At 46.1% G+C, this 14,849-nt stretch overlaps 6 protein-coding genes across 6 annotated transcripts in view; 2 read left to right on the forward strand and 4 right to left on the reverse strand.

Annotated features, from left to right (window-relative positions):
• The window catches only part of LOC128730574 (uncharacterized), a 47,321-nt gene extending 45,951 nt beyond the window's left edge, over positions 1-1,370 (reverse strand). The window contains exon 1 of the mRNA XM_053823646.1: positions 1,190-1,370. Within this exon, the coding sequence (XP_053679621.1) occupies positions 1,190-1,370 (181 nt within the window). The remainder of the gene's footprint in view (positions 1-1,189) is intronic.
• A 2,611-nt stretch (positions 1,371-3,981) lies between these two features.
• On the reverse strand, positions 3,982-5,869 carry LOC128732141 (membrane-bound transcription factor site-2 protease). Its single transcript, XM_053825309.1, has 2 exons — positions 5,795-5,869; positions 3,982-5,710 (listed from the first exon to the last, which is right to left on the reverse strand). Exons 1-2 carry the CDS (start codon positions 5,867-5,869, stop codon positions 4,253-4,255), a joined length of 1,533 nt encoding a protein of 510 aa, XP_053681284.1. The 3' UTR covers positions 3,982-4,252.
• A 565-nt stretch (positions 5,870-6,434) lies between these two features.
• LOC128730302 (uncharacterized) lies at positions 6,435-8,575 on the forward strand. The gene is made up of 2 exons (XM_053823341.1): positions 6,435-6,510; positions 6,586-8,575. Exons 1-2 carry the CDS (start codon positions 6,435-6,437, stop codon positions 8,439-8,441), a joined length of 1,932 nt encoding a protein of 643 aa, XP_053679316.1. The 3' UTR covers positions 8,442-8,575.
• A 5-nt stretch (positions 8,576-8,580) lies between these two features.
• LOC128730304 (E3 ubiquitin-protein ligase TM129) lies at positions 8,581-9,928 on the reverse strand. Its single transcript, XM_053823342.1, has 3 exons — positions 9,462-9,928; positions 9,226-9,355; positions 8,581-9,144 (listed from the first exon to the last, which is right to left on the reverse strand). The coding sequence occupies exons 1-3, from the start codon at positions 9,926-9,928 to the stop codon at positions 8,581-8,583; spliced, it is 1,161 nt and encodes a 386-aa protein (XP_053679317.1).
• A 413-nt stretch (positions 9,929-10,341) lies between these two features.
• LOC128719992 (transmembrane protein 39A) lies at positions 10,342-11,896 on the forward strand. The gene is made up of 3 exons (XM_053813638.1): positions 10,342-10,662; positions 10,751-11,536; positions 11,610-11,896. The coding sequence occupies exons 1-3, from the start codon at positions 10,342-10,344 to the stop codon at positions 11,841-11,843; spliced, it is 1,341 nt and encodes a 446-aa protein (XP_053669613.1). The 3' UTR covers positions 11,844-11,896.
• Positions 11,897-11,943: 47 nt separating this feature from the next.
• On the reverse strand, positions 11,944-12,297 carry LOC128720902 (LYR motif-containing protein 2). Its single transcript, XM_053814601.1, has 2 exons — positions 12,259-12,297; positions 11,944-12,198 (listed from the first exon to the last, which is right to left on the reverse strand). The coding sequence occupies exons 1-2, from the start codon at positions 12,295-12,297 to the stop codon at positions 11,944-11,946; spliced, it is 294 nt and encodes a 97-aa protein (XP_053670576.1).
• Between the last annotated feature and the right edge of the window lie 2,552 nt (positions 12,298-14,849).

Below are 14,849 nucleotides of genomic sequence, written 5' to 3' on the forward strand. Positions count from 1 at the left end.
GAACTTCGTCATTGGCTGCATTTCGGGCACGTAATCTGTTTTGACAAAGAAAAACACTCTAGATGAACACCAGTCATGAGGCAACATATTCCGCTTCTTTGAAATGCATCGGAACAGATTTATAAGCATTTCAGCGTCGTGTGCAATTGCAGCAATAACTGCTTCTCCCAAAAGAGTAATTGTGAGAAGAGACAGGATGTACATAAAGTGCACATATCATCTCCATTCCTTCAGTAATATTTCCATCGCGATTCAAGCTTACCGAGTAGGGAGAAAGCGAAATGAAACGAGAGATCGTTCCAGTAAGCGACAGAACTAAGCCTTCGAATAACCAAGTTGAAAAAGAGACTGGACAGGCAGGATGATTAATTTGTCGTCGGGTTTAATGAGTTGCAATGGGAAAGGAACACTTTAGTACGTTGACAGCTTTTTCCGATAAGAACATCGTTGGAGAGTCTATGAGTTGGTGTGATTAATGAGTCGAAGGATGTAGTGGATAGAAGAAGATTTATTTTTATTTTATAGACTGCATTCTATAGAATTTTGAACATGATGTTTAGAGGTGGGAAAAGCAGCCATTAATCCACCTTTCTCCCTTTTTCTATAGGAACTGAGATTATTATCCCAACAGCTTCGTTTCAATTTTGTTTGGACTATGGATTATGTTGTACCATTTGCGCGTCCAGAGTTCAAGTATATTGAGAATGTAAGTGAGTAATGCAAACATGCAAAAAAAACAAAACAGTGCTAGTTACAGTTGCAGAGCTGTAGGCTCAGGACAAACAAATCTAAGCAAGCAAAACCGACAGCTAAATTTGAGCGAATTATTTCGCTCCAATAAAAATTACACAACAACCAAACATAGAACTAGCAACTAACCGCTACACAAGCACACGCTCACCCACACATAAATGCAGAACACATAAAACCAAACGTAGCATAAATTCCCCCAGCCGCCTGGGGATTGGCCTGACGAAGGACTTACCGCTGGAGTTGTGATTTCCATTGTTGTTGTTGTTCCCATTGTTGTGGTGCTGATTGGCAAGGTGCTTCTGACCATCACCATGTGGCACCAGACCATGCGTCACATTGGGTACCTTCCCCGGACCAAGCCCAACACCTCCAGGACCGCCAACCACGGGCAGCGAGTTTGCGTGGCCCAGGTTAACCGGATGAGGTCCATGATGACCGACGCTGTTGTGGTCGGCCGTGGTCTGAATGGCGGAAAGCGGGATTGCGAGGCAGTTGTTCCCGGGCGCTTGTAGACAGTCCTGCTCCGACTTCGGCAGTGGCGAATAGGCAATGATGGACCCCCGGCCCGAGGATGGACTGATACGGTTGTACCGTCCACCGGTTAGCTTGTCACTCATCTTGCTCGTGCTCCGATGTGGCCGTTCCGCCGGCAGGTAATCGTTGGACGGTAGCGCACGGCGGTAAACGACAGGTTACGGCTTGTGGTCAGTATCAGATCCGCAGCCGGTTGATCCGTCCTGATCATTCTAAGTCGTTCGGGGACGTACGGAATTCGTGCGCTGCATACCGCTTTGGATGCTGTGATACGCGAAGTCGAAGACGAGAGGCTGCGGCCACTTGGTTGGGTTCGGATTTGGGAATCTTACACCACACACGCGTTGGGGCTCATTGACAGTGACCCTGTGGTAGCCGTGAAACGAGTGCTCTTGAAAATATCCCCTTCAATATGTCACCCAGTTTGCGATTGCCGGGGGGTAGCGCATGAATTGGGAAAATTTCGTCACTCCGAACCACTTCTGCGAGGATTGCAATAATTTGCTTGCAATTAACTTTTCTTTCCTTTTCTCTGTCTCGAACCACTCAACGAACAAACGAACCGTGTTGACAGTCCACTTTTAAACGATTTACTCACCGTGCAATGGTACATTTACTTGACTTGGTATGCTTTTGATTGCGAAATGTATAAAAAAGCAACATAATCAGATTTTTCTTACACTCGACTTTCAGCACTTTTGATGATACGATTAGTTAAAAACGAAAAACAAGTTTTAAACTGGTATTTAGCGGTATAAGCAGGATTGCGTACGTATCGATTATTTACTGTCTTGCACACATGTTTGTTGTCACTTTCGTATGCTTGTTCGCATTTTGTTCAAATCCTTCCAATCTACTGATTTCCCTCACCCTTTGATTCGAACTTCTTCTCAATATTCTTAGTATTTTACTCTGTAAAACACTTCCCCTCAGCGTACATTTGGTACCCCCACCGCTAAGCTGGTGGTATGGTTTTCGAAAGAAATTTCCGTTTTCCCGCTATAATTAGACGGCACGGCTAGGAGTATGTAGTATCACAATCATACGGTCACCACTCTCGATCTCCTCTGGGACTTTCCCTGCGCTCCTTCCTACCCCAACCGATCTGAGATTATCTCAATCGTTTCCTCCCTTCGTTCGGCGTTCTCCCACGTTCATCACCACAGTCATTTGCTTTCTTTGCGATCGGACCACAACATTTCGCTCAAACACTCTGCGCTTGATTTAAGGTCGTAAAAAAACAAATGCCATCAGCCGATCGTTTTTGCTCACACGTAGGTCTCGCGTCAAATCGATTCCGCGTTTTCCCGAATGTTCTAGGACTGGTAACGAAAACGATTTGTGATTTGTGTTGGAATGCTTTAATATTTAGTGAAACTTTTTACATTTTTTTGCGAGGAGTATGCTGTTAAACTACAGTGTTTTGCTAGCACAACAAGAGCCTTGCGTTTTCAGTTTTTCTATCAACGATAAATCTAGTAGGCAATGGAACTTGGGTAGGCATAAGAGAACACAAACAGATAAACAGAGGCTTCGAGAGCATACCTTGTAGTGATAACACCGCAGTAACTGTAAACAAGATTGTGTCTTTCCCTGATTCCCGTACACTTGCACTTCCGTCACCTTCAGTGGAAAATTAGCTACCCCATCAGGAAGGGCTATCGTTATACACCAAGGGCGCTCTCTCCTTTGCACACTCACCTACACTGACACAAAATCGGGCCACCGCGTGCAAGAGGTGCCGTGTGGCGCATTCAAACTGAACGGATTTTCCGGCCGCGTAATACGGTAGGGGGCGCTGAGAGAGCACAAGTAAAACGTAACGACTAAAAACACGAGACAGCAACAATCGTCACGCGGCCGTTCTGGAACTACACGCGTCCCGTCGTGGTACCCGAAGGACGAACCTACCGCACTGCTCGAATGCGCTCTGGCGACTACTAGCATTCGAGGAAGCACATCGCGTGGCTCCGAGGAAACTTGGGTTTTTTTTCGAACACTAAGCGAGAGCGTACCATCGCTCGTCTGGCGCGCAAAGAGAGCCAAACGAGGAAAAGGCCTCTCACATCTTGCTCGTGAATGACTAGAACAAAAAGGACGAGGGCTGTTTCGCAGGCTCCGAAAGGCGTAGAGGCACTGAAAAAGACATAAAAAAGGTGCGAACAACACAAGCACGTCTGGGATCGGTTGATGCGAGCACGATGCGCCAAAAAAGTGTACACGAGTCACCTCCGACAGACTGCCGGTCTCAACACATTGCCGAATCTTTGCGAGAGATTTTCCACCCGCTGGAGAAAACTGGCTCGAGTTGCCTCCCACAGGCAACCCTTCCTCGTTTGCTAATAATTCGTCCTGTTGCGTGAGAGCAAAGCGTGTTCTTTTCGTGATTCTCCCCAATGAAGGCGTTCACGGGTGAGCAATGCGATTGCTTATCTGCTCGGAGTCTGTGCAGATTTCTTTACTTGTAAATTGCGGTGAAGGCTTCGCTTGAATGTTTATCTATCGGACAGCTGATCGGAAACGCGTCGTGGCGCTGTATATGCTTGTTGCAAATATAGGGTATTCCGAAATTTTGGAACTTGTTGCTAGATTTTTTGAAAAAAATATGCAAGAATTGTTTGCAAAGAGCGCAGAGCTCTAATGATAGTCCATTTTTTTAGCTTAGATCAGTGATCAATTTTATTATATGGCTAATATCAAGACGTCGATAGGTATCTGCTATAAATGATTGTAATCAGTGCTAGTTGCCAGTGATCTAGTACCAATGTGTGTGACTAATAGTTGTATTGTTTCATGTAATAAATTGTCTCCCTTGAAGGAGACGTTTCATTTCCAATCTACGAAACTAGGGACATACAAGCTATTATGGGCGCTTAGGCAGCTTACCTATGCATTAACCTACGGTTGAATTTCCTACATAAATGGAATTCGATGTCATATGGCGGCTCCTTCCCAAATGCACTCCTCAAACGGAAATCACCCGGTACAGCGACAACCAAAACACCTTGATGAGCAGTATGAACACGAACAAAGTGCCGACGACGTTAATGGCTAACGAAATCATATCACGTTTGTTTTTCTGCGGTATCCGCTGTTGGATCGTGCCGTCAGTCAGTAGCGTGTTGACGATGTGTTGCCCGTCGAATCCGTAGCATGGCATAACGTTGATGAACGCCAACCCAAGAGCAAAAACGGTCACATACTTCAGGAGCAGTTGGATCGAATCTGCGAACCGCGGCGTAAATAAGGCCGTTTTTGGTACAAACCGTGAAACCATAACGGTTCGCGTCGCATCGCCAGGATGGCCGATGTAGATGACGTCCGGTTTCGATTCTCGGCGAACCTGCATTATCGTGGTGTAGTTGTTGATGCTTGGCTTGAAGCAATGGCCTTCCGAGCACTGTCCGTTGTGCTGGCAATACCCGAAACTGCTTTCGATCGTTTTGCGTATGTTCAGGCACATGTGCTGTGGTAACGCCACGTCGTCCTCGTTCGCATCGACCATGTACTCGAAACAGCTGGCCGCCGTGTTGTCGCTTCCGCAGCACTCGATTAGACCGTCATTCTTGTGCGACATCGGTACTGATTCGTCGTTTAGGTGTACGAAATCAGTCGAAACGCAGTAGGCCGGTGGCGATTGAATCGTTTGAAGCAGACATTCGAACCAGCTTTCTTCATGGTGGATTTCGCAGCTGTTGATGGATTTGATTATATCGCCCTGCTCTAGTCCGCGCGGTCCAGCCAGCGGAGAGTTGTTTTTCAATGTCGTCACAATTACTGCATCGCTCGTGCGATAGATTGCGGAGAAAAGCAGCGGCGTAGACATGAACAGCAGGTACGTAAACAATGCCAATATTAAATTATGCCAGATACCGGCACACATGACTCGCAGTTTCTTCCACACTCTCAGAGTGTTAAGCTGGTCCGAATCGAGTTGCGTGTAGGCCATCGGAATTATTAACAGCACGTGCATCCCAAAACCTTTGATCTGGACGTCTTCTAGCACCGCAGCTAGTCCATGGCCAAGCTCGTGCACAACACTATTGATCGCTAAAGCCGCGATATAGTAGCCGATTTCATTGATGGGCAGGTTCACACCAGGTACTAGCAGATCGATCTCGACAGTTCGACGGTCTGGAGCGTGGGAATCGCCACCAGGCCCTCCGGAAGCGATAACCCGTGCAGATTGCCGCTGCAGGCTTGTGTGGAACGAGGATATGATAATCATAACCACAGCGAAGGGCATTAGCAGCAGAGACAGATAGACGCCGATATTGAAGCTACAGTCAAGTATTTTCGGGTATTTAGTGCTCCACTTGACAATGGATCGATTCAGTGCCGTCGTGTGCCACTGCAGCCTTAGGAACTTTACCGTCAACCCCGTCCCTCGTAGGAATGCATCATATGGGTAGTGCATGCAGCTCTGTAGATGAGAAATAACGCACCGTTAGTACGAATCATGCCGCTGAAGTGCATAATTAATGTACCATGCCCCAAAAAGACCTACCTTGAAAAATCCATCAAAAAACAGAAGGACGACATACATCAGGACCACAATAGCTAAAATCACAATCAGCTCCATACTGGCTGCAAGACTCACTCACGTTGGATTCCGGATAGGAAATAGTTCTATTGCCTATGGCACATTTTGCTCGTGTTTTTGCAAAAACGCAATTATTTTGTGGCGAAATGCAGCTTTCCGATCCCGAACCCGGCAGATTGCATTATGCAGTAAAGAATTTGTTTTGGTTTGGAAGTGTCATTTGGCGGTGCGTAATGCGAGCGTGCTCCAGAGAGCCGCTGTCAAAGCGTTTTTTGACAGCGCCAAATTTTACCGTAATAACGCCGCCGCTCGGGGTCGCATCTTCGTTTTGTGGCCGTTTTTTGGAAACCACATGAGTATGTGGACAAATTTTGCAGTGTGTTGTCAAAAATAAAGCGTTTTAGTTACCGGTTGTGTTGCGCTTCTAGGCACGATTGTGCTGGATGATGTGAAATTGCCCTCGTTCCGTTCAGGCGTCTTTGATACCGCGCGCGCACTCGCTCTCCGATCCTGCGTCGCTCCGCTCTCTCTCTTGGTCACTTACGGCTGTCATCTGTGTGGACACGGAATTTGGCTGCTTAATGTGATCCGGATTGCGTTGCGAATGAAGATGTTTCCTGGGACGCTAATATCTCGCTTGAAGCAGATGCTCACGGGTGGCGGGAGTGAGGGCAATGACCGTAAGCGCAAAAGTGTAGTGCCGTTCGAAATCGAGTCGAAAAAACCTCGAATGACATCACTGTCTACGATTGCAGCACCGGTGGAGGAGACTGTCCACCACGGTAACCCGCTGCTAACGTCGGCCAAGACGAGCATTCAGCAGAACGGTGCGTACGGATTCACGAGTTCAGCGTCGAGTGCTCGCCGTCTAAGCGACATTACCGACATGCCCCGAGCCAACCACGTTTATGGATCTCACAACGCAGTCCCGCTTGGAGGAATGCATCGGACGCTGACCAACAACAACAGCAGCATAGCTAGCAGACGATTTGATGTGGAATCGCGCCCAATTCCCGTAAAACGAAGCAGTAATGGGCCGCCGAATTTGATCCCCATCAAATACGCCTCCTCGAAACCATCAGTCACGGGGCGTCCCAGATTTGGGAACGGCTCGAACCTGTTTGCTGGATCCAGTTCCATGTATAAACAGAGCAATGAAAACGTTCCAACGCTAGTGCCGCTTCCAGGAGGGCACACTAATCCAGGCAACTCTGTACCGGAGCTCACCAGCGAATTCAGAAACCTTTTGCGGTCAAAATATAGTACGAGCTCGGTAACCACCGACCACGTATCTGCGCTAGATCGTGATCTGTTGTTGCAGAATGAGGCGAGATTGAAATACGAAGCTTTGATGAAAAAGTTCATCCCCATCGCCAATGATCCGCCGGTTCGTGGAGCGTACGATCGTTTCACTCAAAGGAAGCTTAACGGCGACATCCAACGGCCCGGTGCTCATAAAGCTGCAACTGCAGAGACGATATATCTTACCGAAGACGACGATGATGACGATGATGATGGCGATGATTGCGTCGAAGTGGTTTCAGACAACAAACCAAGTAGGCTGTTCACGACGATTGATCCGGCGCATTTCGGTCTGCAGGATGAACCGCCAGAGGAAAGCGCAAAGAATGCGAGTGAGCTACCGCCCACCGAGATTGTGAACACGTTAAAGGAGCGGTTCCAGACTAAACAGGTCTTCCGGGATAACATTATCCAGGACGTGCAGCAGCGCTACGGGGCCCTGTTTAGTCAGCGGAAATCGCTCATTGAGCAGGAAAAAGAACGACTTAGTAGCTTGAGGAAGAACACCCAAGAGAAGGAAAATGAAATGCGTAACAAGATGCTAAACTATGTCTGCTCCTTCTATACATTCGACGTGCTTGACGAAACGGAGCTGAAAGAATCAACGCCCGAGCCGGAAGACGTACCGCTGCCGACGTTGACCAAGGACCAGCTGGAGCTGATGCATCGGAAGCTGCGCACCGGCAACCAGGTTGTAATGGAGAAATTCAACCTACCGATTACGGGCAATGATCTCGTGACACTCCAAGGCATGAACTGGCTGAACGACGCGGTCATCAATTTCTACATGGAGCTGCTTCGTGAGCGTTCCGAGATGAAACGCGACCAAGGTCTACCGAAAGTGTACACGATGAACACGTTTTTCCTGCAACGGTTGCTACAGACTGGTTACAGTGGAGTGCGACGCTGGACGCGCAAGGTGGACCTGTTAGCGCACGATATGATCGTCGTGCCAGTGCATGTCGGCGGCATTCATTGGTGCATGTCGACCATCGATCTTCGGAAGAAGACAATCCATTACTACGATTCGATGGGTGCACCGAACAATGAAGTGTTGAACGCTTTGGAGAGCTACCTATGCGAAGAATCGCTGGACAAGCGCAAGGCGCCATTTGACATGAACGGGCTGACCAAGCAGAACATCCGCGAATGCCCACGACAGAAGAATGGCAGCGACTGTGGAGTGTTCAGCTGCATGTTCGCGGAGTATTTAACGCGCGATCATGCAATCACGTTTGACCAGTCGAACATGGAGTACTTCCGTCAAAAGATGACGGTAGAAATCATGCTGGGCAAGTTGCTAACGTAATCACCCGCATTACCAGCCCTCAATGCCCGCTATCTTCAGCGCTGCTCCGCAGTTCTCACCTAACAGCACATCAAGGCACTACTGTACGAACTCTCGGGCAGCTGGGATTTGCGCATCTTTTATTTCGGACGGACATCATTTAATCATCGTTCTGTTGTGGCGTTCGACTCTCTATGTAACACACGTCTAGAATGCAAAATTTGGCTCGGCACATCGGGCAGGTAGATTTCCTGCTAAGCCACGTATCACGCTCCGACTGTTGCTGCTGGTTCGCAAACCATGTCGCCAGGCAGGCCACACACCATAATGGACGACAGCCGCACGGTTGACATCGTTCAGCCAGCGGAAGTATTGCACCTGTTCCATCCACATCCAGACATTGCTTGGTGATGGTTACGTTCGGTTGAGCTTGCAGGCACGCGAGGCAACTGTCGTCGGCCGAACGGGACTCAAACGAGTTCGGGATGACGGGATTCAGCGCCACCTGTTCTTTGAATACCGCCACGAATCTTTCCATAAGGCTGGTAAATTTCACAGAAGGTCGCAATATAATGGGCCGATCAAGGTGATTCTCCAATTGACTGAACTGCTGCGCGTTGATGCGGAAGTTAAAGGACTCGCCGTGCGTTTCCAAGGGTTGAGCGGCTATGTTCACGAACTCGACCGACTCAAGCGTGTCGCTAACCACGTCCTGTGTGTCAATCTGTGGAACAAACGTGATGTAGGTGCATAACCAACAGATATTAGTAACGAAAGCTAGCGGCGGCCAGCACCGGGCACTCACATTGTAAGCGATCAAGACCGTATCTGACTTCAGTGCTATGTTGGGGACGTACAGATTAGTTTTAACTATCCAGCTATCAGTCACGACGAGCGTTGAGATTGCGTTACATCGTATCGAAATTTTTGTAACCCTAAGAAATCAAATTTTGAAAATCGGAGATTGTCGCCGAAAAAAAATGTTTATTTAAATAAATATAAAGTACACGTCATATGCGCCTACAACCTACACCCACCTACCTTCGATATTCGTCATTGATGTTGGTGGCTACTGAGTGCCAGTCGGGAAGTGCAGGACTAATCAAGCTATGCAGCTTTTTTGCCATCGGATGATTGCTCCAGCCGTCCTGTGACCAGTAGAAAACGGTTACCAAGGCGCATAGTAAACTCGCGCCCGATGCGGAGCAAAAAATGTTCCACGCATATTTCGCGGAATCCGTCGGATCCGTCAGCAGCATCAACTCGTCCGGATTGATCCACGCCATGAGCCATACGAATAGAACGAATCCAATGGGCATGGCCGAGTGGATTAGCAGCTTCGCGCTAGTTGCTTTGATATGGTATTGCACGAAACCATGTTCGATGACTAGGTAACGAGAACACAGATGGTTTAGGGTCAGACCAGACGACTCGATTTCCGTAGTGGGGAAGATGGTGAAGAAGCAAATCATCACGAAAACAATGCAGTAGATCAGGTGCGGTACCATTGTTAAAACTTAGTGGATAGGCTAACAGTTGAACAATTAAATGGCGCAAATCCTACTACTAAAATAGGGCTACGTAAGAAAAATAAATAAACGTAAATATTAGTGGATGGCATTTGTCATCGGTATTTGCGGTGTTTTGACGTTTTGTGTTGTCACAATTTTTTGTTGATTAGCAAAACAAAGCAGGCGCCACAGCTCACACTTAATCATTTGCAGACTTGCTGCTGAAATAAAAAAAATACATAGTTATTGCCACTTCAAAGTTGGCGTTTCGCTAAGTACAACCAATTGAGTTAAGTGTTCTTGTAGTTTGCGCACCACGAGACACGGAGGCATACACTACTCGCCGGTAGTGATGCAGAAAGTAGTGCAGAATTTTGAGCAATAGCGCTGTGCAACTAACTCCCAACACAATGACCGTAACTAACAGGCGGTATCATCGGTCACAACTTTCCACACCAAGCCATTTCCAGCACTCGGGTATCGCTTCGCAGCCCCAGCTAACGGGCAACAGCGGTGGTACCTCGAACCAGGACAGCAACAGTGAAGAAGATGGCAGTGCCATATTTACACCCTTTCCAAAACACGTGCCCTACCCAAACGTGGAGCAAAGCTCGGAACTCATGAACGAGCTGTTTATTTTTTGCTTCACGATCATCGCTAGCGCAACACAATTTTTGCACCTATACCGGTCGGTTTGGTGGCTTCCAAATTCCTACAACCGGCAGGCAGTGGTAGGTGTATTCATAAAATCAAAGGGCCTCGGCGCAGGCTCAATGGAAATAATTCAATGTTTTTGAATATATGCTTTATATTTCGTAGAATTTTTACCTAATCGACTGGGATCTAGCCATCTTTATTGATATAATGGCTAGTCGACGGCTGTTATACTGCTGTATACTTAAATTTATCGATGCCAACTGTCCCGAGACGTATATGGACGTGTGCAAGAAAGCGGCCAAATACAGCTTTCTGGCATTCATCGTTATTTCATTCGTGGGATGTGGTGCACAAATCTACTATAAAGCGAGCTACATCCATCTATTTGTGCTTAGCTACCCACTAGTATTGTATCCAATGATATTCGGGCTCAATTTGGAACAATTTCTTCGCATGGTCGTCGATACGGAACCCAATTGTATTAACGGAATGCCACTGCATAGCTGCTCATCAAACGCCGGATCCATTCGGGCAGAGATCGATGCGCTAAAGACGGACTTTAACAATCGCTGTAAGCAGGTGATATTCACATCGCTTCTGAACGCGTACTACGCCGGGTTCGTGCCTTGCGTATTGGCTTCGAAGCATCTGTACTATAATAATTTTTGGACCACGCAACACCTGGCGTGCGTGTTTGTCGGCGGATTCACCATGTGCGTTACGTACTGCTTCCCAATGCGTTACTGCGACGTGTTCCATAGAGCATCGCTTCATCTCGGTCAGTGGTGCAGGGTGAACAATCGATCGAACAGTCTCCCTACGTACACGTGGTCGAAAACGAGTATTTACCCGCACGGGACAAACGTGCGCCATATGGGGGAGGTGTTCCGATCCATCGGCTACTGCACTTCGGCCATTCCAGCAAACAGCAGCCATTATAGATTTTACGTATGTTTCGAATCATTAAACGGAGACCATTGCAAAGTTTTTTTCACACTCATCTTTCATTCTCTCGTTGCAGACAATTTTTAGCAATCACCTATTAATATATCAGGCATTGTTCGCGTTGCAGATGCTGCTAATAGTACTCCAGCTTGCCATATTTGCTCTCACACCCGAATGGCAAAATGTCCTTTCGGTTGGGTTTCTGCTACTCGTGAACTTTTTCACCTTATTTCGAATCGCGCGTGACTTTTTCATCGCCAAACGGATATACGCAAGCGAACTGTTGTTCCTTGACATGAAGATGGAGTAGAAGAGCGACACTTTGGATGTTTCCTAAGTTTGTAATTTATTTGAACTAATTAAAATCTCAGCAAGCAAACATTATATAACAGTCTCTTCTGGGGCGTAGCTTAGCTATGCTTTGTATTCGCTTTGTTGCTGGTGTCGGTTCCACTGAGCTCGAGACTCGTTTGTAATTCCTTGAGGCTTCTTGTACCATGCTGCAGCAGCATTTTGATGGCTAGCTCGTCCGTTTGGTTCTTATTGTTACGAAAGTCCGTCCTTGCCCAATCTCGTAGGTCCCGCCGGTTTGCCGCATCCGGAACCTGCCGGATGGTTCGAAATATCGTCCGATATAGCTTGAGCACTTCTTGTCGTAGCATAAACTGAAAAAAACGCAATGATTACGCGAGATATCAAAGATGCTGTTTTAATTTTAAATTTACCTGTTTCAGGCTCAGCGCAGCTTTTGGAATCTTAGACATATCTGTTTTTTAAATTATTATTTTACAATATTATGGTAAAATTGTCGTCGTACTGGGCACTATTTTTCCATGTTTTGCTATTTATTATTGTTTTCAAAATAAAATCGAGCACTTTATGTTTCGAGCAACTACTGCATGAAATCTTCTCTTGTGTCAGCGACATGTGTTTATGCTTGATTTGAAGTTATCCTTAGCGGTATGCATCAATTTATTTAAAAAGCACTTAATTTTAATTAGCAATATCTAATTATTATAATTTGAGGGTATTTAAGCATTAGGATATTTGAAGCTGCAGATTTATTCGAATCCTTATTGTATACGAAAGGAATCAATAATGTTTACGTGATAGCAGAGACTTCGTACCATACAACGGACATGATGAATGAGTTCAAAGTACTTTAGTTTAAATTTTCAAATAAGTTCAGTTAGCATGTGTTCTAACAAAACAAGTATATTCTTAAAAATACTTAAAAAACAGATTGCTTAAATATAAGATGTTAAAATTGGACAAAATAGCTGAGGTTTGAATATATAATTTGTTCAAAATTTTTAAAATTTGCAAACACGTGCTTTAAACAAATAAAAAATGTGTGAACCCATTGTAAGTTAAATATTGTAAAACATGGTCCCTTTTCTTTTGTCCAGGACTCTTTCGGATAGCAAGGATCGTTTCCCACTGTGCAATGCGTGAGAAATGTTATGCTCCGCAACAGTACGCGCGGATTCAACATTCCGAAAGCAAACGCGAGTGCGCTGAGTCGTGTTTCACCCTCTGAGCCGGAGAGGAATTTGTTCGGGTTGATTTTCCGTTTGTGTTTTGAACATCGTGCGGACTGGTAATGGCAAACATACGTTCCAAACCTAGTTAAAGTTTTTATTTTAAAGCAGAAAAAATAGAGTTTCAAAAATGGAAAGATTGTATGGAAAGGGGGCTAACAACGAGTGACCATTTTAAAAATACATACTATTCCAATGAAACAATGAAAAAATCTACGTGAAGTGTTTCTTGCGTGTTAGACCAGCTAGTGTTGACCAGAGGTGGTTTAAAATATTACCTTAACGAACAAGCTAGAAAAAAGCAACCCCCATTCTGCTTACGATGGCTGCATAAGTTCCCACGTGTGCGAAATCGCGCCTCTTTGTTCAGAACTATATTACTTGTGGTGATTAAATTTAAACCAGTGGCATAAGGGCACATCGGCAAGGCCGTAGGGAAAGCGAGTTTTTACGATCCTGCATTCCGATGGACACCTTACCCGGCTTTGCCGCTGTTGCAAGGAATCGCCGGAACCGTCGCAACGGACCGCGAACGGCGAATTAATGCTGCCAGTGTTACGCGTCGCGGGAAATTCGATACCCCTCGATTCGAGCATCGCAGGAAAGGTGCTCTCGATTGCCTGAAGGGTGAATTTTTTATAGTTACTTTTGTAGAAACAACACATTGGCATGATCGTGGTACTAGTGCAGGGACTTCACGATGCTTGTACCATTTGCGTTCCATACCTTTGAACAAAAAATTTTTGCTTTTTGGATTGTGTTTTTTGCTAAAAGATTCTTTCGATCAAACACAGAAGTAGAAAAACCTCAGATTACTCTTAAACCATCTTCCTCGCGTACCTTTTCGTAACCGCCACGAAGATTTCCCAACTGCAACGATGTTCTTTCAAATCGCCGCTCACCAAAGGCCTCCTGGCATAAATACCACCTCTTTCCGAAGATCAATTTCAATCATTAGCATGGCAACCCATTTTCCATGCGGCACCCTCCGCGAGAATCCGGATCTTGATCGACGCTCGCCGGAGTGAGTGCGCCAGCGGCCCTTGTTTACGTTTTTACGCCATTTTTCATTCCCATATCATATCGCACCGGTACCACCTCCGGAAGAAACGCCGTTGGGGTGGGAGAGAAGAAAAAGCGGGTGAAGGTGTTTGATATATAAAAATATCGCCACCGATCGGCGGGAGCTAAAAATATTATCTATGAATCTCGCCCGAAGCAGAAAAGCGCCAAAATTATTGAAGAAAGGTAGAAAATAAATACAACATGCATCACCCCGTTGGTGCCATCCGCCCGGCCGACAATGTTGCGGCTCCGGGAGGTATTTTTAATCAAACCGTAGCATCGCATATAGGGATGGATTAAAAATAACCAAGGGAAAACGGTCGTGTACGCTGGCGGATATGCCGATCTCGGATTGGATCGGATTGCGCGAATTTTGTTGCGTCTTCTTTTTCGTGTCCAAATCATTTACTGTGTCATTTGGTATTTATTACGGTTTTTTACCGTTAAAGGGATATGCTATAATTTTCTAAATTTTATTTCCTATTTTTAGACAAAGTTTACTTAAATTAAAAGATCGTTACAATGCAGTGCAATTCGTGAGTGATCATTAGCCAATTGAAATAGAATTAAATCAACCGTGAATCGTTGAATATTAATTGTTCAAGTGGATTTACTGTGACGCGATAGAGAACAGCCGAATCAGATACCCAGTTGTGCAATTAGTCGTTAGTTTATCAACACGCCGCCTGGGCGGACCCAAGGGAGCGATG

This window comes from Anopheles nili, chromosome 2, assembly GCF_943737925.1.
Source record: "Anopheles nili chromosome 2, idAnoNiliSN_F5_01, whole genome shotgun sequence".
Taxonomy (NCBI): Eukaryota; Metazoa; Arthropoda; class Insecta; order Diptera; family Culicidae; genus Anopheles; species Anopheles nili.